General features: G+C 35.1%; 2 protein-coding genes across 3 annotated transcripts; both read right to left on the reverse strand.

The window, feature by feature from the left end:
• Positions 1–596: 596 nt before the first annotated feature.
• Positions 597–2,525, reverse strand: LOC122051961 (60S ribosomal protein L21-2). The gene is made up of 2 exons (XM_042613325.1): positions 2,213–2,525; positions 597–1,033 (listed from the first exon to the last, which is right to left on the reverse strand). Exons 1-2 carry the CDS (start codon positions 2,447–2,449, stop codon positions 776–778), a joined length of 495 nt encoding a protein of 164 aa, XP_042469259.1. The 5' UTR covers positions 2,450–2,525; the 3' UTR covers positions 597–775.
• A 2,689-nt stretch (positions 2,526–5,214) lies between these two features.
• On the reverse strand, positions 5,215–9,138 carry LOC122051962 (uncharacterized calcium-binding protein At1g02270-like). Of its 2 annotated transcripts, none has more exons than XM_042613327.1 (10): positions 8,903–9,138; positions 8,715–8,813; positions 8,532–8,637; positions 6,776–6,996; positions 6,608–6,684; positions 6,425–6,539; positions 6,193–6,318; positions 5,921–6,031; positions 5,737–5,844; positions 5,215–5,622 (listed from the first exon to the last, which is right to left on the reverse strand). In XM_042613327.1, exons 1-10 carry the CDS (start codon positions 9,080–9,082, stop codon positions 5,401–5,403), a joined length of 1,365 nt encoding a protein of 454 aa, XP_042469261.1. In that variant the 5' UTR covers positions 9,083–9,138; the 3' UTR covers positions 5,215–5,400. The 2 variants fall into 2 exon arrangements, with proteins under 2 accessions (XP_042469261.1, XP_042469260.1); XM_042613326.1 differs by having other exon boundaries at positions 5,216–5,622; positions 8,715–8,819.
• Positions 9,139–22,174: the final 13,036 nt, after the last annotated feature.

Here is a 22,174-nt window from a genome sequence, read left to right on the forward strand (position 1 = left end):
GAACAATTTCATAGGGTTTTAACATTGGTACTCTTACATGGTTATTTGAGCAAACAAACGCAGAACAGCTTTTGTTAAATCATTTACTTTTTTTTTTCTTCCTGAATTTGACTAGGTTGGTTTATAAGAATCTCATTATAGAACTTTTGACTGAATAAATTGTTGAGATAGAATTTGTTAATGTCTCTTCAATAGCTAATTCATCCACACTTTTTTGAAAGTGAATTATTACCACCTCTTCCTTTTCTTAATGAATTCCATGTAACAAAATTTTCCCAAAATAAAGTGTGAAATTGATCCAAAATATTAAACTCAATTATCCATAATTATAATTTAAACTATAGCATTCATAATTAATATGAATTCAGTCTTCACACAAAATGTATATTTTCCAAATTATTCAAAGCCAGGTAAAGAAACATGAAATAAAATGGAAATTTATAAGAATGGTGATTCAAAAGAGAAGTGCGATTGAATGATTGAGCAAGCAATATCCAACGACATAGAAACATCAATTATATTCAGGAATTTCATTCTCCATGAGAGATAGGCATCAACAGAATCACAGTAAACATCAAAGCTTTAGTAATGCAAGCTGAAAGGGAAAGAGAACACCACCATAGGTTTGTCTCAAACTCTTAAGGATGAAAAGAACACAACGAGGTCTCTCAGACTACATAAAAGTTGACAATACTAGTTCAGCCAACACAACTATTTTAGATGGATATATAAAGTTTTGCCCAAAACCAATAGAATCAAAATGGAAGTATAAAGACTAATAACCACCCTTAAGATCATTGACAACATCATATGGAATGGGTGTGACAGTCTCCAATGTGGCACCTTCCACCATGAAGCCAGGCTTAGGGCCTTCAGGTTGCCTCTTAGTGCTGATGATCTCACCGCGTGCCTTTGCATCGCTCTTCAATTGGTCATTTTTCTTCACTCTCGCACGAAAATCTTCCTGACATCTAGAAGGCAGGACGTGCTCTACACGAACATGAATCCTCTTCCTGATGATACGATTACCAACCTGAAGTTGAAAGAGTCGGTAGATCATCAGTGAATATAAACTGAAAGTCACTATACTTGATAAACAGCTCATTGCATGACGTACAATAAGCCAAGGGAGAGAACCACAGTTTTCAACCAGTTGATCAAGGACTATAAGTGAAACCAATCTTGTTCAATTTCAGTTAATTATTTAAAATAAAAACAAAACAAAAAACTAGTTGAACCATATTTTGGCATACTTCAGCACAAATAAAAAGAACTACAAGGGCAGGGCCAAGAAGACTATAAAGTTCCAAATTATCATCGTATCACTCAATTAAGTTTTGAAATGGCATAAAAAGTATTAACACCAACATTCATCGATAAGATACTGTAATTAGATTTTATTGCAATTTATTTTTTTTATATTTTAGTAGAATCAGCTCCAAACTAATTTAAAAATTATTTGCAAAAAAAAAAAATCCATAACAACAATCATTTTCGACCATAATTTTTTTATCAGATGATCTAAACATAAAGCTCCTAGGCACTAATCTAAATGAATCAGCATATGCTAATCTTGGGGCAAATTAATTTGAAACATCATGGAATAAAACATCATAAAAACGACAGCAGATTAATAAAAATGAATCATAAAAGGTCTTTTCATTTCGTCTGTTGAATGAATTTAGTAGTCCCCGTGCACATTTCCATCGAGGAAAAGCGGTTATCAGATTATTAAAGATATACTGACGAATCCTTATAATGAATCAGGCATCTAAAATGTCATAATGATCAAGAGATGAGGTTCTTGATACAATAGTCTTCATCAAACAGGATGGTCAATCTAGAGGTTCATCTTCTATTGAAACTCCACGAGCTAACAGCAGGTAGATTAGAAGAATGTAATTTCTCTTGAAATTCAAGACCATAGGTGTCAATGCCAATTGTTCCTCAAATGCCCGCGCGGGATTACTGCACAGATACCCTTTAGCACAATGAATACTCAAGCTTTCAGGGATTCTAGAAAAATTTCATAAATCGTAAACCTTTGTAGTTCCTGACAAAACTAAGCAACTGGAGAAACAGGCAATAAACATCCTTTGGTTAAAAAAAAAATGCTGCATTTACGTCTCTATGAAAATTTCAACAATCGAAAACAACCTGCAAGCAAACTACAGATTCACATGCAGCATAAAAAAAACGAGAGAACTCAGACCTGTTTGTTGATCTCGACACCGATTGCACGCTTGGTAACGTTCCAGACTCTGCCAGTGCGGCCGTGGTAGAACTTATGGGGCATACCCTTATGGACGGCGCCGTTCACCTTGACGTCGACGTAGTCACCGATCTTGTAGGTGCGCAGGTAGGTTGTCAGGGGAATGTATCCCTTCTTGCGGAATGGCCGCGAAAAGAGATCCCTCGTCCTGGAGCGCAGCCCGTGACCAGCCGGCATTTTGCTTCACTGCCTCCTTCCTTTGCTCCGCCGCCTGCTATGGATGCCAAGGAATGAGGACAGCGCTAGGGTTTCAATGGCCGCGTATTTATCGTAGTTCGAATGAGCGGCCTCAATGGTGTGCGAACCGGCCCAATTAGAATTTGGAGCCCAAAGTCTCTCAAATTGCCTCTTTCCAAAAGGATTAATTAATTGTTAGATATATTATGGTATAGCTCAAGTTTATCCTCAACTGGTCCGGTCCGGTCCGGGCGTAACCTGACTCGTACCTGGATAGACCCATTAAAACTCGGCCGGGATTCAACCTGAACCGTGTGTCGAGCTAAGGCAATACGGGCTTGGTTGCAAGGGAAAACACACACACATTTCATAATAATTTTTTAAAAAAAAATAGTAAAAAGTGTACTTTCATAACAATTTCACAAATTATTAAACATCTTATCCAAAAAGTCAAAGCATAATATATGTGTGATGAAGTCGGCCAAAACTCCATTGCTTCTTTCCACAAGTTCGAATCTGGTAGAGTTTAATTCTATTCGGACAACTCGTTCGAATTTGGTAGAGCTTAATTCTATTTCCATCCGAATATCTGTCTGCAATCACACCCATCAGTGAGTGTCGGTGTAGTCGACGTGACCCCTTCGACAGTCAAACCTACGTTGAGAGATGGCGTGACCCCTTCAATGCCGCCTTCCCCATTCTTTTACTGTCGTATTTATAAAGGACGCCCCCAAGTCATAATAGGCTATCAGGTCCGTTCCATGTGGATTGGATCTCTGAGGGTTTTATTAGTCTCCTCCGAGTCTGACGAGCTAAGTCGAACGAAGTTCGATTTAGGAAGCGTGTGGTGTCCAAGTTGTTGAGCTATAGAAGTGATCTAGGAGATGCAATGGAGGAGCTGAGTCACTAAGTTTGATGGAGACTAGAGCTGTCAATCACTGGAGGGACTTGGAAAGTCAAGTTAGAAAGCCTACACCAATTAGGGAGAAAAGTTCAATCTCGATAATTAGAAATCCAATTTTGCACTAATTAGATAGAGAAATTCGATCCCATTGAAGTCGTAGAAATAATAACAGCAATCTAGCGCCAACCAGGGAGATCCCAATGAGATTGTGGGGAGACCAAGAAAACCAGTCCTATGCCAAGAGAAAGAACATCAATCTGACACCAACTGGTGAGAGAAGATCGATTCCACTGAGGTCGTGAGGAGAATAAGAAAACTCATCCAAACACAAACCCATACTGATATGTGAGAAAAGTTTGATTTCATTGAAGTTGGGGGAGAACAAGAAAACCCATTTGAACAACAGACCCCATGCCAACCAAAGAGAGCAACTCCATCCCTTTAAAGTCAGAGAAGAATAAGAAAATCAACCCAAACATCAAAATCAGGCCAAACTCATGCCTATTAGGGAGAAAAGTTTGATCCTGCTATGGTTAGGAGGAGAATAAGAATGGAGGGGGTTGAGGGATGTTCTTGGTTGGGATGTTCCCTTACTGCCCTATTTATAGAGGTTGCTACCTAGTTATAACGGGCTATCAAGTCTGCTCCATATGGATCGGATTTGCGTGAATATCAATATATATTTTATATAAGTTTTAATTATGCTAGTGCTCCTTTCAACTACACAAGTGAAGTTTCAAACATCCAATTTCACATTTTACATAAGATAAATGAACTTAATCGAATTTCAAATTTTACATAAGATAAATGAACTTAATGTTGACAGTGGGAGCATCATATTGAACTCAAGGTTTTGATATATGACTAAACTTAAAGTTAGATTTAGTTAGATTGAAAACCAGACATTAGATAAGTCCTAGTGAGACTAGGCAACTAATGTCTTGATTAGGAATCAGGTAGAAGTTAAATTTTAGTTGAGAACAAATAAATTCTAGTTAGAAACTAGGTGGATTAAGTCTAAGTAGAGTCAGCTGGAAGCTGAAATCTTCGTAAACAATTCTAAGTAGAGTCAGTTGGGAGCCGAATCTTGGCAACTCGCACTAGATGAGTCAATTGGGGAGCTGAATATCTTGTTAAGGAAAATGCGAGTAACTTTAGTTGGGAGTTATACCTTCATAACTCATTACACGTAAGTCAACAAGGAAGAAAACATTTAAACCGAAAGGAAGTATGAGTAACTTTACATTTTCTAGAATACTGAGTACTGCAAACAAAGCAAGGAGTAATCGATCGTAGCTTTGAGGCAATCAAATGGCTTCCAAGAGACCAATAGTGATGAGATCCAGCGATCCGGAGAGTCGGTCAAGATCTTGACCTAGCTCCAAGTGACCAAAGGGCTTCCAATGGATCGAAGACCGCAGGCGATATTATTTATCTATAAATATTGTAACCATGTCAGCAGCTTCCAATCAAGCAGAGAGGTTTGAGTCAACTGGAAGTATGCCATATCAACAATCGAATAAGCTCTATATAAGGAGCCTTAACTCTTCATCTTGCTACTAGTCTTTCTACTCGTACTCACTGTGCTTGTTGTGGTCCCGTGCTTTTCAATCTGCTGCGATGACCTGCTGCAACTTTGGGCTTCAACCTCGATCAACGTAACAACCTTAGCGTATAACTTTTACTATATTGTTGTTGTACATTTCAGTATTTGTGCGCCTTAATTTTTAGATTCTTTTTATAAGATTTCTCTAATATTTTCTGGCAGGGAGAATTATCAATAAGAATCAATTTTTTTAAGTATTTGTTTGTCTATCTTTACTTGTCACTGCGATCAACTTATTGCATGCTTGAATTGCTAAATTGTGATGTGCCAAAAGTTGCATATTCAAGAGACATCATTACCCGAAGAAATACAAGAGACTTGCATGACGGAAAAAGGATAAAATCAAAATTTCTTATGCTTTATTTGCATAATGCTAAACTACGTAGCAGTCATAGGCGCTCGTAAAATTGGCTCCCATGAGCTCAAGTAATTCGCCGGAAGTTACGATAACTTCACAGGTGAAAACACTACGGTTAATGGTGCATGATCAGAAAGAGAATAATTCTCTGGCCACATCCCTCTCTCAACTTCTGGAGGAAAAAGAACTGCGTCCTTTACGCTGAAACCAAAGGTCATGCGTGTCTCTGTGCCTGATCCTAGTTCTGTCCATTCTTCTGAGCTCTCGTCAGGATGCTCAGACCATCTCGGGCTCCAAATGCATCGCTGAAAATGATACCATTAAATGAAGCAAATTGTAAGTCATTGAGCGTTTGGAAGTGTTTTCACTATATAGCACCCAATGATGTTGAGGAAAGTGCTTAGTGACATGCAGTTTACCTGAAATTCTTCAAAATCCACAACACCGTCTCCTTCAATATCAGCTTGAGCCCACAAATATTTTACATCTTCATGACAAAGGCCATCGCGTTGGCCAATTAAACCCCACTGCATTAGTCGAAGCTATGAGAACATTCATTTCAATGTTGCTAAAAAGTATCCCAATCTTCTAAAACAGGACTACCTGACGGAGAGCTTGACAAAACCCGGTGTAATGAATATAGTCGCCAGGACTATCCACTTTAAGGAAAGCAAAGGCATTTTCTTTTGAAAGAGAAGCTGAATGCAAAAGATACTGAAGCAACAAAGAGCAAATAATTAGCTCGGTTAAATGATTTTAAAATTCAAGACAATATAAGGTTAAACCATAATTCAAAATTAAACAAACTTATGTCCAAATAATATGACTCAAGAATTCCATCCTAATTTTTCAGGAAATTGGCAACAAGTATTCACCTTAATAATGCCAAAGACTGCTTCTTTCCAGCTGGTTCGAAGGGGCTTCCTAAACTTGTTTGGATTCAAAAGCCATATAAAATCAACTCCACAAATGTTCCCTCGGTGATTGCGGTGGCTAACCCACTAAAAAAAATGAGATATAGAAAGAGGAAAAGAAAACCTACAAGCATGTAAATTGAAGCACTTACATCAGACTAACATAATTCATTTCTAAACTTATGAAGATTACCTTGTGGCAATCTGCATCACTGTCAGTGTAGTGGTGAGCAATATCATATGATGATACAAATCCCTGTGACCTAAGAAACTTATAGACATGGCCTCGTTTGCTTCCATTCCAATCTCTGTATCGGATGAAGGGATTAGTGAAGATAAGATTTAACTAAAAAAACTAAAAAGCAGAAATACTTACCCAGAAAGTACAATCGGAATAGAACTAAGATTGTTGTCATTCTGATATGTTTCTATGCACTGAAGTATTTTGTATACCTAACAATTACAACAACATGATGAGGTTTCCATAAGAATTTTAAGAACTTGAATTCAAAAGCCAAGAAAATCAGAAACAAGGATATAGTACCTGTTGCAACCGAACTATACAAAGACTAGCATCATGTGGAAATAATAAATGTGTATTCACAATAATGATTTGTAAATTTATGCTACTAGTACACCCTTGACATAAAGGAACAACTGATTCAACACGTAGTAGCTGTGCAACACGATCTCCCAAATCATTAAAGAGCATCTTCTGGTAGTCTATAATCCTAAAATATTCACTATGCACAGCAGTGAGGAGACCTGTAATAAAAACATGAGTTGGATGTGAGTAGTGATGCAGCATCAAGTTGAATCAGTAAAATCTAAACATAAATTCCAATGAAACTAATAGCCTTATGAAATGAATCTTTATTCTCCAATTATACATTTATATATCAACGTATGTCCATCTTTGAAGGTGAAGCATCAAACTTTAGAAAATACAAATGTTATGAAGTCAAACACATAGATCATTATTGAATTTGTATAGATAGTTCATGGAAACAATTTTTGTCGACACTAAGATTCATATGTTTTTCTGATACTTGTATTGAGTCCAAGAAACATAGCAAAGGCAATGTTTGCAACCAAAAAGATTGTCTCAAATGTTTCATATTTATATCTTACAACGTTTGCATAGGAGGTAAGTCGATGTTTTATACGAAGACACTCATGCATTCACCTAAACCTATTTCATACATGCTATTAAACATGGTAACATTAAGCACTTTTCCAGAGCATACTCTCTTGTTCCAGATAAACATGAGAAACTAAAGGCTTACTCGCTTGTTCCGGAGCTTCAACTGCTCTTGGTTCACCTTTTCAAAATTATATATTGGATCCATGATCATTCTCAGCTAGCAATGAGCACTTTTTTTTTATTATTATTTTCATCCAGTCATCCAGTCATCCTAGTTAGAGTCTAGTTCAAGCTTACTGAGGCTTGGCCCAGTGTGATCTGAACTTCTTACCTCATGATGATGATTGAGTGATACTTTAGAATGGGGAAGAAGGCTTTAAATAAACAAAATAAAAGGAAATGGAACCCAAAAGTGGTTGACTATATGCCAAAAATATTAAATTCATATTTTAAAATTATTATCAGATCTTTAAAAGGGACTGGCTATACTATTTGAAACTTTTGACTTTGAATGTACTCAGTAAAACTTTTATAGAATGTTCAAACATAGAATTAGAGAAAATTTCACTTTTAGATCCAAAATTTATCATTTCATCATTAGAATATTCAAAAATATCAGTTTATCACCCAGAATTTTCAAATCTGTTGTAGCATTGATCAACATCTTGGTCAAATTTAAAGATAAAATAGTCACACAAACTTAACAGTTAACACTGACTCTCCATGAACACGAAGTTAATGTTGACAAACATATATACTTGACAGAGTCTAAATCAGAAGGGCAAAACGATACAGTTAGACAGCTCTTATGGGTAAACTGCAATTTCTTAAATTTTGAGGGGCAAAGTAAAAAAAGTCAATAAAAATACAGCAGCAAAGTGGATTTCTGTTCTGTCAAAAGTAGAAAATTCAAATCCATAATGACCATATTTGGGAGGAGTTTGATCTTAGAAGTTTACTAGCCCCTGGAAATAAAACGTAGAGGCTTACGTGCAGATAATTAAAGAATCAGTTGATGACTAAGAGCCTATTTATTTCTGTCCAATCGAGAACATCGATAGAATAAAGAAGCGTAATGAAACATCTGAAGGGGATAAAAAAAAAACAAAAAAGGGGGGGAAAGCAACAGGAAGACGACGACGAGAAGCTCACGCACCATCCCCGCGATTGTTCGTCCGAGCAAGCTTGAAATTGACATACCCTGCATCTCCAAGCCTCTTTTCGTATAGATTCACCAGCTCCTCGTTATCCAACCAAACCTCCTAAACAATACCGATCAACCAATGGGCGAGTTACGAGACGAAAACCCTAAACGTCGGAAAGGAACAAGTATTTTCACCTGAAGGCAAATGATGGAGGACCGATCTCCCAAGAGGCGGTCGATGATGCTCTCGTTCCGGCTCAGCCAGTAGCTCCTGTACTGGCTCTCCCGGCAACCCTGATCCTAATGCGGAGGAAATGAAAGCAATGAACCCTACATCGAGGGGCAAAAGATCGAAAACGAAGCCGACGATTCGATTGGAGTACCTTCTCGCTGAGGCGTTTGTAGATGGGCGCGAGAATGTTGAAGGTGGTGCACGAGACGCTGCGATCGGTGATCATCCTACGGGAGTTGCAGGCGGCGCGTCGGTGCAGAGCTCTGCGTCGGGGAGGACGGCGAGGCGATTTAAAGGGGAGGAGGAAGAGCCAGGAAGGCGGAGATGCCATGGCGGATGACACATCGAAAAGGCGGAGATGCTGGTCATCGGCGGACGCTGCTAATGGTGTCCGTCTGATCTTAAATCAGGAAAAGGAGATTTATCGCTCGCCAGCCGATAAAGTCTTTATTTGACACATTCAATTACATATTATTATTTTAATAACCCTGTAAATCTCGTATAATGAAAAACCTATTATTTTAATAATCCTAACTTTTTAAAAGGTAAACTATGGGATAACTTTATTCTTTTTCGGCACGACGGAATCAGAATCCAGTGAGCGAGTTAAAAAATAAGATTCTAGCGTTGGATTTAGGCCAGCGAATCAAATCCTTGGCTCGAATGCAAAGGGCGGTAAAATGGAAGGCCATTTTTGAGGCACGCCACAAGATTTTATTCCCATGGAATAGAGTCGTATGGAATATACCTTAATTTGGATGGTTGATCCAATTCAGGGCCGGTGAACGTAATTTAACTTTTAGGGAAATTAATTAGTTTTTAACAAAAATCTTAAACTCCCTTTGTACATTTAAATTGTTCATTCACAGTCATTTTCATAAATAGTAAAATAACATAGTCATTTCACCTTAATAATACACTTACACTACTCAAAATATAAATTTTTGAATATATATATGTTCCTATGATTTTTATATTTATATTTTAAATTTTTTTTCTCTAAATAGGACACACAATTAAAAGATTCCGGACGTCTTGACCACCCACCGCGAACATTTCCCGATTTAACTTGGTAGTCGATAGAAAAATTTCATAAAATTGAACCAATCGTCCCAAGACTAATTGGATTTATTTTTTTTTATACTTACATCTTTGGCACATCCAGATGCCCATCAAAATTAAATGTTTATTCTACTTTAATGGGTATCTATGAATAATAAATGTGCGAGAATATGTATGAGTTTTTAAGACCTAAGTAAGATGGTTATTTCACAAACCAATTCTTAGGACCTTCAAAAGTGAACATACTGATTGTCTTGTTAGTCTCGACTTAATTCTAAGCTGCAGAGGTCATATAACCTAAAATAATATTTAGAAGCATACTGTATATGATCAACGTAAATCGACATGTCTAACTAGGGGGAAGGGAGGTAACAGATGATACCTTAAGAATCTTACCACTTAATTTTTTTTTTAAAAAATATCAAATTGTTATTATATATTAACTATCGGACTAAGTTAGACCAAGGAATAGTTAGACCAAGGAATTTAATATTCGAATATCAACTGTAGCACATTTCAGGAGATTTTCCCTCTAGTGAGAAGCAGACCTAAGAATGCTTGCCGTTTGGATGAGGCTCCATTAGTGTTTCCCAATTTACCTTAGTGGTCGGTGAAAAACTTTTGTGAGGCCGGATTGATCACGCCAAATTTAGTTAATTCGGAAAACTGGATACCTGGCGCCATCTAAAAAGTGTAATTATCAAGGGATCTAAAATTTGAGCCTCAACTACATCAAATTGTAGGAGATTTTTCTTTGCACGAGAAACGGGTCTAAGAAATCTGGCTGCATGGATGAATTCTATGAGTACTTTTTGATTTATCCTAATGGTTGATGGTATTTTTAGAATCTGTCATTTCGAAGAGCGGATAATGTTAACTAATACAATGAATAAGGTGGGGCCCCCTGAGTCAGGTCAAAGTCTAGGAGACCAGTTGATATGGGGATCAAAGTTAATGAGGGGTCAACCCTCGAAGCCAGCACAATTGATCATCGCAGCTGAGAGGTTATCCACTTAGACAATTGGGCCGGTAGGATGCTGAGTCCCTCAATATTGATGAATAACTATAGATAAGGCAACACCCTCTAGAGCCAAGTCTTCTTCGCCACTCGAAGATTGCACGATTAACTAGCTAGGCCGAGTAATTCAACAGATCGAAACTACGATCTGATCGGATAGATTGGACACCCGGTCCGATCGAACTCTTTGGCTTAATAGATAGGCCGAGTGAGGGACGAGTCCCCAACCACACTCCGTAAATCCAATCAGATTACCCTTGTAAGCGATTGTCGATCGGGTTATAGGAGGGATTCAGTCAGCTTGCTAGGTAAGCATATTATGGGTCCTTCAACCCAACAACCTCATATTCCTTTTTGTTGTTTTGTGTTATGAATGATAGATAATATTTCATAAGCAAACTGTACACTAGAAGCTTTCACCTAGCCAAATGTAGAGATTACAGGTCCATTTTTAGAAAGGTGTTAGAGCATCTTTATGATCTATCCTTTTTTAGAAAATACTTTGAGATTTATACACAAACAAACAGTAACAATATTCCCTAGTCGTCGAATTGATGCATTCGGATATCATCAATTCTATAAGACTAGCACGGGTTATATTTCTTGATTCGCCAAGCAGCTATTTTCTCACTGGATGGAGACATTGGGATGTCGATAGTTTAAACGTGGATGTTAGTTATGGTAACTAGTTCATTGAAATGACTCGTTGTAAAACTTCATATAGAATGAGAGCCTTACTTTGATATCATATAAAAATTAAGAAGAGGAAATAATTAGTCATATTATTAAATCAAAAAAGAAGGTTAGAAATATAAAGCATAAAGTCTTATATAACTAAGTTAAAAAATCCTACACTCTAAATAGACAAAGCAAAAGATTATATATATATAATTTAACAAATGCCAATATATTTTTTTCTTTTTGATTTTCTCCTTTTAGCATTTAAGGTTTATTATCAAATTTTTTTTCAGTTTGGGTTCTTGATATGTATAAATGAACATGCACATATGCATTAATAATTAGTAATGTCTCGATTTATATTTTTCATTGATATTTATGTTGGGTGAATTGAATTTTGTACTTTTATTTCTTATATGGTTTACTACCCTTTGATCTAATAAACAATTAAAATTTGGGGCATAATAATTTTATTGGTATCTGATCTTATAATACAATTTTGATTTATGAGGTTTATGTTTCATTTTGATTTATGATTTTTTGAACTTTAGACATCAAGAGAATATTGACAGTTCTAAGCATGAAAAAACAGTAAACACGAAAACTGTAAACACTTACAGCGATCTCCCGCAGATCTACAATCGGCACCGGTAAGACTTGCTGACGGAAGAACGATCACAGAATTGTAAAGCTCTTCATGGTTCACAAATCAAATCCCTCTTGCGAGATTGGATAAACTAATCTTGAATGTTCTTCATGCCTCTTTCAATCTTGTGCATATGGACGAACCTTGCACAGAAACCTTTCATATGGGACAAACTCATTCTCTTTAACTTTGCCCAAAAACTCGCACATAGCAAGTCCCCTCTTCCTTTCTCTCTTGTGTTCATCTCACTTTAGGTTGCTTGGTGTAGAAGGTCTCTTCCCCTTCCTTCATTTATGGAGGAAGGTGATTGGATTGGAAGAGGAAGGGGAAGAGGCACCTTCTCACCTTCCTTCTCCAAAATTTTCCACTTGTCCAAGTCAATCCATAAAGGTTATCTTGTCATATAGACCATGTCAGTCACATAGACTACAAGATGATCATGTCACAGGGCCAAAGCCAAACATTAATTAGTCACAAAGACCAAATAAGTCACATAGACTATATGAAGGCTGGAGAAAAATACTAATTAGTTACAAAAACTAAATAAGAACATCCAATTCATACTTTAGGAAAAATGGTTCGTGTGACAGCAAACACACTAAGCATTTATTGCTAAGAAGATTGTTACACCTTATATAGCTGCTCTCTGAGCAATCACTGCTAACAAAGTTGTTACACTTTACTTAGTCGCTCTTTCAAATAAAATTAGAGACACTCTCATAATGGCACATAGCCTCTCTCCTAGCGGAACATATCCGTTATCCAGAAAACATCCAATCTCCCAGTGGCACATAGCCATTATCTTAGAGATTTCCATGTCTTACTTTTTACCCAGATTAAATAATATTTATTTATATCAATATGAACATCTCTAATCCCTTATAATGACCATTTGTCAAGAACATCTTCCATATTCAATATTATATTCATTTCTATACATAACAGAAATGGGTCGACTAGTGAATAACATCAAAAGATGTAAATCTATTTAATTTTCCTTTTTAGCTAGAATTCATTCATTTCAATCAGTCACTTTCCTAATTCTATTCAATAGACCGAATCATCCATAGTCATAGGATACATGCTAAAGTAGCTGACACTGATTAAAACTTCAAGTAAATAGCTAAATAGTCACTAAGGGCAAAAACTGAGATTAACTTATAATCTCAAAGGTCTCACATAGTAGAGAAACATGGATCCATTCTCCTACTACCCTTCTTGACTCCATAGCACATGTGGTATGGATCACATGCGACGATATTATTCTCTTTACTAAAAAAAGAGTGGATGTTATTCTCAAATTTTAACATCGTCAGATTTCGATTTAGACATACCTAATGTCTAATCCTGAATTCAACATATGAATTCCAATCTAGCTTTGAACAGGTTTAGTAAATGGTGGGTTCATTTACTTCGATCATTACATAAATGATCTCATTTTGACACAATTATCAAGGTGACCTTAACTTATAGGTATGCCTCTATTCACAGCTACATAAGTTGTCCCATAAGCAACGGGCTTACCTCTATTTATACTCAATAAATAGAGATGATTGTCCATGTGAGTGGACCAATCTTAACCTGCCAACATACTCATCGAGACTTTAATCCAAAATGTAACAACTTATACACTGAATAGATCATGACATTTACAACGTGTTACTGTAGGACCGTTAGATTCGATAGAGGGGGGGGGGGGTGAATATCGATTCGAAAAAGACGAGTATAAACGCAGCGGAAAAGTAAAATAGACACAGTTGTTTTACTTCGTTCGGAGCCTGTGACGACTCCTACTCGAAGGCTCGTGGTCCTTGACCACTTTCGTTGGGCAATCACTAGCAATTCGAAATAATGATTACAAAAGAACCGTACAGTGAATGCTAATGAAAACTAAAAACAAAATACCGACAAGAAGGAAAAAGAATGGAGCGTAGTGTCGGAGCTTTGTTGGCGTCGCACTGAACGTTGAGCAGCAAGACCTGCAGTAGAAGAATTCTCAGTTTGATTGATTTTGAAGCTCCTGCCTGGGGCTTCTTTTATATGCTGTTCCGGGCGCCTGGATCCCTTCCGGGTGCCTGGAATGTGACGTAGCTGCTCAACCCGAGATGCTCCACGTGGCGATGCGCAATCAGGATAAAGTTTACCTCCCGGGCGCCCGGATCCCTTCCGGGCACCCGGACCTCCGGGCGCCTGGATTCCTTCCGGGCGCTCGGACCCTGTTTTCCTGCAGAATCCGTCCTGCACGACAAACGTTAGTCCGGAGGCAAATATATATCCTGTAAAACAAATTGTTAGCACAATTAAAGTTCAACAAAGTAATAGCAAAGAGTATGACTTAGATTCCGTCTTTCCGAGACCGGAATCTAGTCACGATCTCGACTTAGACATTCGAAATGGATCTAAGCCGGATTGACGCCTAATGTTCCCTTCCCGGGAACGCGTCCTCGCAGTCACTCCCCTCCAGTGACTTACCTCACTTACCTGCCAGACGTCCGGTCAGCCCGTAGACCCGTCTGGACTTCTCGCCAAGCGTCCGGTCAGCCCGTCGACCCGCTTGGACTTCTCGCCAGCTATCCGGTCAGCCCGTCAACCTAGCTGGACTTCTCGCCAAGCATCCGGTCAGCCCGTCGACCCGCTTGGACTTCTCGCCAGACATCCGGTCAGCCCGTCGACCTGTCTGGACTTCTCCTGCACACTCAATCAAAGTGTCAGACAACAACAAAACTAACTTAACCTATTTGTCATTCATCAAAACCTAGGTTAAATCGTTAGTGCTAGCCGCACCAACAATCTCCCCCTTTTTGATGGAATGACAACCTGGTTAAGTTAGTGAAGGTATATGCAAGAAACAACATGCATTTGTGTGGTTTTAAAGTTAGTTTGTGTTTTCAAATTGGTTTAGCTAACTTAACCACCTAACCCTTCTCCCCCTTTGGCATTCATCAAAAAAATGAACAAAGGTAAATAATCATAGTGAAGAGTTACTGTAACAGGTAATCAAATTTTGAAAGATATCTAAGTTTGGTTCAAAATTTGAACTATAAAAGTGTAATTTTTTAACACCAAGTAAAACAAATAGTCAAGTTGACTTGGGGGAGACAGGTTGAGTTTTGAAAAGTATAAATTTGAGTTTAATCAAGTTTAACTCTCATGCGTGTGGAAATTTTCAAAATAGGTTTTTCAAATTTACATTTTATGTTTAAGTAACATCTACTTTTTCAACTTCGATTTTTCAAAACAAAAAAAAAAAAGTTTTCAAGAAATAAAATTTTCAAAAATTAATTTTTAAGGATAATATGATAAAGGCTAAATTTGGAAATAGTTAATTTTTCAAATCAGGTTTGAAAATTGGGTGGGATTAAACTTTCACATTTTTCAAATACTTAGTTAAATTTAAATTTTGTAAATCAATGTTTAAACATAGGTTAGGTTTTAAAAGGCATTTACACAAGATTTGAGTTAATTCTCCCCCTGAACTTGATATTTAACTTTAACCAGCTGTCTAACCAATTAGGTACTAACTAGCTATCAGAAGATAGTAGCTTTCACATGGTTAGTCAGATTAAGTTGATTACAGGCAGTCAATTTTTTTTTTTTTTTGACTTGACTGATTAACTTTAATCTGATTAATATCTGAGTTGTATTTAACGTCCAGACTTATGTTGATGCACTGAAATAAGCATCTTAAGTCCAGACAGTTGGCCTATGCATCTCACCCCTTTCTATGTTTGTCAAACACAAGCAAGGTAAACCTAGGGTGTTGGTGAGATGCTCAAAAAACTAGTCCTATGGGTACATGCTTTCTAAGGATTCAACACTAGTCTAAGGCCAAAACTGTTTTTAAAAATCTAAAAATGGAAAGTTTGAAAACAAATAAATTTGACTTACAATTTGGTAAAATCATTTTTGAAAGTATTTTTGAAAGATCCTAGTCTATTAAGCACATCCCTAATTTTCGTCGTAAGGTGCTAAATTCACTTTCAGGGAGAGGTTTTGTAAAAATGTCAGCTAAATTTGATTTGGACTTAATGTACTTGAGTTCAATATCACCTTTAGTAACATGATCCATGATGAAGTGGTGTCTAATTTCAATATGTTTGGTTCTTGAATGATGCACAGGATTCTTGGTTAAGTTAATTGAACTTATATTGTCAATTAATACTTTTACATTCGTGATGTTTAAGTTGAAATCTTTTAGAGTATGCATCATCCATAATAATTGTGCAACACATTCGCCTATAGCTATGTATTCTGACTTAGTTGTAGATAGAGCAACACAATGTTGCTTTCTACTAAACCAGCTAACAAGTGATGAACCTAATAATTGGCATCCACCACTTGTGCTTTTGCGGTCTAATTTGCATCCAGCATAATCTGAGTCAGAATACCCTATTAGTTCAAAATTATTTGTCTTAGGATACCAGATTCCTACATTTGTTGTTCCTTTAAGATATCTAAAAATTCTTTTAACTTGTGTCAAATGGGATTCCTTAGCACAAGTTTGGTATCTAGCACACATACTAACTGCAAATAAGATATCAGGTCGGCTTGCAGTTAAGTACAGTAGGCTACCTATTGCACTTCTATAGTATTTTAAATCAATTGGTTTTCCATTTGGGTCACTGTCTAAGATTGTGTTTACTGCCATAGGTGTTTTTATTTCTTTTGTATTTTCCATTCCGAATTTTTTAAGTAATTCTTTGGTGTATTTATGTTGATAAATATAATTTCCTTCATTTGTTTGTTTGATTTGTAATCCTAAGAAATAGGTTAATTTTCCCACTAAGCTCATTTCAAATTCTTTTTCCATTAGATTAATAAATTCTTCTAAAAATTCTGAATTTGTTGAGCCAAATATTATATCATCTACGTATATTTGTGCAATAAATATGTCTGTATTTAATGATTTAACAAACAAGGTTGGGTCAATTTGACCTTGTTTGAATCCTTTAGATGTTAAGTAAGATGTTAGCCTCTCATACCATGCCCTGGGAGCTTGTTTAAGTCCATATAGTGCTTTCTTTAATTTAAAAACATAATCAGGGTGTTCTAGACTTTCAAACCCAGGAGGCTGACCTACATAAACTTCTTCTTTAATTAGTCCATTGAGAAAGGCAGACTTAACGTCCATTTGGTATAGTTTGAGTCCCTTATGGGCTGCATAACCTAGTAACATTCTAATGGATTCTAATCTGGCTACTGGGGCATATGTTTCATCATAGTCAAGTCCTTCAACTTGACTAAATCCTTTGGCAACCAGCCTAGCCTTATTTCTAGTAATTTCCCCAGTTTCACTTAGTTTGTTTCTGAATACCCATTTTGTTTCTATTATTTTCTTGTTCTTAGGTGGTGGAACTAGGTCCCAGACCTCATTACGCTTAAATTGGGCTAGTTCTTCTTGCATAGCTATGATCCAAACTGGGTCTAGTAGGGATTCATCCACAGTTTTGGGTTCAATTTTTGAAATTAATGAAATTTGACTTAGGTTTCTAAAAGATGATCTGGTTTGAACTCTTAATTCTGGGTCACCAATTATTTGATCAGTTGGATGATTTGGGTTAACCCTTATTGTTCTAGGAGGTTGATCCTCCTGATGTTGTTCCTCTTCTTCATGACTTAGAGTTTGGTTGGTTTCTGGAACAAACTCAGGTGTTTGTGTAGATCCTATGTCTTGTTTAGTTTCTTCAAATTTTACATTAGTAGTTTCTTCAATTTTTAAGGTAACCTTATTGTAAATTCTGTAGCCTCTACTATTTAGGGAATACCCTACAAAAATTCCATTTTCAATTTTAGAGGTGAATTTTCCTAAGTGTTCTCTTGTATTTAAGATGAAAATTGGGCACCTAAATACCTTAAAATATTTTATATTTGGTTGTTTATTATAAAACAATTCGAAGAACGTTTTGTTATGAGTTTTATTTATTGTTGTTCTGTTCTGTACGTAGCAGGCTGTACTAACGGCTTCTGCCCAAAAGTATTTAGGTAGGTTATACTCATTTAACATTGTTCTAGAAGCTTCAAGTAAGGTTCTATTTTTTCTTTCTACAATTCCATTTTGTTGGGGGGTTTTAGGGCATGAGAACTCATGATGGTAACCGTTTTCTAGACAAAAACTGTTAAAGTGGTGATTTTTAAATTCTCCTCCGTTGTCACTCCTAATTCTTTTAATTTTAATATCTTTTTCATTCTCAATCTGTTTGCAAAAATTTGTAAAAATTTCAAAAGTTTCATCTTTATGTTTTAAGAATTTTACCCAAGTAAACCTAGAATAGTCGTCTATAATTACTAAACAATATAAGTTTCCATTTATAGATTTGACTCCATGGGAGTCAAAAAGATCTAAATGTAGAAGTTCTAAGATTGAGTTAGTTTGTGGTTGATTTGTTTGTTTGTGGGCTGATTTAGTTTGTTTGCCTTGTTGACAAGCATTACATATGGTTGAATCTAAGTTAGGTAGCTTTGGTAAGCCTTTTACAAGTCCATTTAGTTTACTTATATTTCTAAAGTTGGTGTGAGACATCCTCCTATGCCATAACCAAGTTTCTTCTTTTTGTGTTAAATAACACTTAATGAGAGAAATGGTTAGGTTGATGGCATAGATGTTGTCTTTTCTAAAACCTTTTAAGTTTATGGTAGGATTATCTAGATGTTTGATTAAACATTCTGTAGATAGAAATTTGACCTTATACCTAGTATCACACAATTGACTTATACTTAGAAGATTATATTTAAAATTTTCAACAAGTAAAACATTTGTAATTATAAAGTCTAATTTTAATTCAATATTACCTATACCAATTACCTTGAGTTTGCCGTTGTTTCCAAAGGCAACTGTTCCTAGGCTTTTGTAAGTGAGTTGAGTGAACTTGGTGTGATCTCCAGTCATATGTTTGGAGCAATCACTGTCTAAAATCCACTTGGTTTCCTACAGTAAGTAGGATTTAAAGTTAGTCTTTTGAGCATGTATTATTTAAGTGTAGAATTAATTTAAGTTTAAAATTTTGAAATTAATTTTTAAGTTTAAAATTAAAATTTTGAAAATAATTTTTAAGTTAAAATTAAAAATTTGAAATTAATTTAAGTTTAAAATTAAAATTTTGAAATTAATTTTTAAGTTTAAAATTAAAATTTTGAAATTATTTTTAAGTTTAAAATTAAAATTTTGAAATTAATTTTTAGGTTTAAAATTAAAATTTTGAAATTAATTTTTAGGTTAAAAATTAAAATTTTGAAATTAATTTTTAAGTTTAAAATTTTGAAATTAATTTTTAAGTTTAAAATTAAAATTTTGAAAACAATTTTTAAGTTTAAAATTAAAATTTTGAAATTAATTTTTAAGTTTAAAATTAAAATTTTGAAAACAATTTTTAAGTTTAAAATTAAAATTTTGAAATTTATTTTTAAGTTTAAAATTAAAATTTTGAAATTAATTTTTAAGTTTAAAATTAAAATTTTGAAATTAATTTTTAAGTTTAAAATTAAAATTTTGAAATTAATTTTTAAGTTTAAAATTAAAATTTTGAAATTAATTTTTAAGTTTAAAATTAAAATTTTGAAATTTATTTTTAAGTTTAAAATTAAAATTTTGAAATTAATTTTTAAGTTTAAAATTAAAATTTTGAAATTTATTTTTAAGTTTAAAATTAAAATTTTGAAATTACTTTTAAGTTTAAAATTTAAATTTTGAAATTTATTTTTAAGTTTAAAATTAAAATTTTGAAATTACTTTTTAAGTTTAAAATTAAAATTTTGAAATTTATTTTTTAGTTTAAAATTAAAATTTTGAAATTTATTTTTAAGTTTAAAATTAAAATTTTGAAATTAATTTTTAAGTTTAAAATTAAAATTTTGAAATTTATTTTTAAGTTTAAAATTAAAATTTTGAAATTAATTTTTAAGTTTAAAATTAAAATTTTGAAATTAATTTTTAAGTTTAAAATTAAAATTTTGAAATTAATTTTTAAGTTTAAAATTAAAATTTTGAAATTAATTTTTAAGTTTAAAATTAAAATTTTGAAATTAATTTTTAAGTTTAAAATTAAAATTTTGAAAATAATTTTTAAGCCTTATTCATCTCACCCGATCTATATTATCAATCAGGGAATCCTATGATTTTGTGAGATGAAATTGGTTTGATTACAGAGTTTTGGTTTAACTTGTGTTAGATTCAGACTTAGCTTTGGTTTCCACAAATAGGCATTCTTCGGATAAACTTCTAAGCTTGGTGAGTCACAAGGACATCATTAGAAGTAACCAACCTTTCGAGGTTTTCCGAATAGTCCTATCCACGGAACTTAGTACTAAATCTTGGTCTAACTGGTTAGGATTCGTTTAAGGGTAGCTTCGGTCAGTTCCACTTGGCCAAATGCACCAGATCGAAACCATATCTTTCTAGACATGCGATGCCCAAGTTTCCCTAAAGTACTATCATCCAAAAATTTCACCAATACCATGATTCAAGTTAAACTTGGTCTCTAATTCTAATTGCCCTGCCGGGTTTGTTAGTTTTGGAGGTGCCAACTATTCTGGAGCCTCCCCCTGAATTATTGGCCATTAATTTAAGTTTTGATTTTAGGCTTGTGTCGATTCTTTTTATAGTTATAGTTAACTTGGTGATAATTTTGTTGTTTTTTAAACTGTTTAGATTTTGAGTTTGATTTGGGTTTGTATTTTGGATTTTGGTTTGGTTTATTTAATTTTATATAATGTATTTTTTCTTTAGGTATATAATATTGATTAAGTCCTACTTGCGTGGTTAGACACGCTTTCGGAACCCAAGCTAGATTGGTTGACTTGTATTGGGTTATTAATGATTTGAAGGTTTTATTTGAATTCGACTTATATCCTAATCCGGTTTTATTATAACATGCTTTTTGATTATTTAGGATTAAGTCTAAATTTTTTGATCTTGTTGTGAATTTTTCTAACATCTCCTTTAAATTGTTTATTTCATTTTTTAATGATAAATTCTCCTCCTCAAGTGTTAGATCTTGAGTTGGATTTGAATTTTTTAATTGTACCTTGAGGTTTTGATTTTCCTCAAGAAGTAATTTGTTTTCATTTTCTACTTTGGTTAATTTACTATTTAAACAAGAAATGATTCTAAAAAACTTTTTGTTTAAATTAAAATATACCTCATTCGAGCCTTCGGAAACGAGTACGGACTCGTGGCTTGTTTTGGGTTCAGACCCGTCTTCATCTTCCGACTCATTTTCAGTTTCAGCTTCGCGAGCCATCAGTGCGAGGTGGCTCTGATGTTTCTGCTCTTCTTCCTCTGATTCGTCCGAGGAGTCGTCCCACGTTGCTTTGAGTGCTTTCTTTTTTGTTGGCTTTGGTTTGTCGAACTTTAGTTTTGGGCATTCGTTCTTGTAATGTCCCTTTTTGTTGCAGCCGTAGCAAGTCACGTTCTTTTGTTCTGAGGGAGAGCTGATCTTTTGAAGATCCTTTTTGCTGAAGCTCCTCTTTCTCCTGGTGAACATTTTTCTTACCAAGTTCACCAGGTGTTCTTCGTTTTCGGAGTCTTGGTCAGATTCTTCTTCAAATTCAGGCTTGCTTTTCTTTTCTTTGGAGGACCCTGCAAATAGAGCTATACCTTTCTCGGCTCCAGCATTAGTTTGTTCGTGTAATTCTAATTCACAGAAAAGCTCATCTAATTTTAAGTTAGAAAGATTCTTAGAGATTTTGTAGGCATCCACTATTGATGCCCACAAACTATTACGTGGAAAGGCGTTTAATGCGTACCTTATTAAGTCTCTGTTCTCCATCTGGTGGCCTATTGCATGAAGCCCGTTGAGGATGTCCTTGATCCTCGCGTGTAGTTGATTCGCCATTTCACCTTCCTGCATTTTTATATTAAAAATTTTATTTAAGAGAAGGTCTCGTTTTGTTACCTTGGCGTCGCTCGTTCCCTCGTGCAGCTCGATCAACTTGTCCCATAGCTCTTTAGCGTTTTTATGTGGACCGACTCTGTTCAGTTCTTCTCTTGTCAATCCACATTGTAGAGTGTTGATCGCCTTATT

Source organism: Zingiber officinale, chromosome 3A (genome assembly GCF_018446385.1).
Source record: "Zingiber officinale cultivar Zhangliang chromosome 3A, Zo_v1.1, whole genome shotgun sequence".
NCBI lineage: Eukaryota > Viridiplantae > Streptophyta > Magnoliopsida > Zingiberales > Zingiberaceae > Zingiber > Zingiber officinale.

Bases quoted from the DNA above. Each gene is read 5' to 3' on its own strand.
- LOC122051961 (XM_042613325.1), bottom strand. From the start codon at position 2,449: ATGCCGGCTGGTCACGGGCTGCGCTCCAGGACGAGGGATCTCTTTTCG. The intron at 1,034-2,212 runs GTCTGAGTTCTC...TTTCAACTTCAG, and splicing joins GTGTCGAGATCAACAAACAG to GTTGGTAATCGTATCATCAG.
- LOC122051962 (XM_042613326.1), bottom strand. From the start codon at position 9,082: ATGGCATCTCCGCCTTCCTGGCTCTTCCTCCTCCCCTTTAAATCGCCT. The intron at 6,540-6,607 runs GTAAGTATTTCT...CATCCGATACAG, and splicing joins ATTCCGATTGTACTTTCTGG to AGATTGGAATGGAAGCAAAC. The intron at 6,032-6,192 runs GTGAATACTTGT...TTGTTGCTTCAG, and splicing joins CAGTCTTTGGCATTATTAAG to TATCTTTTGCATTCAGCTTC.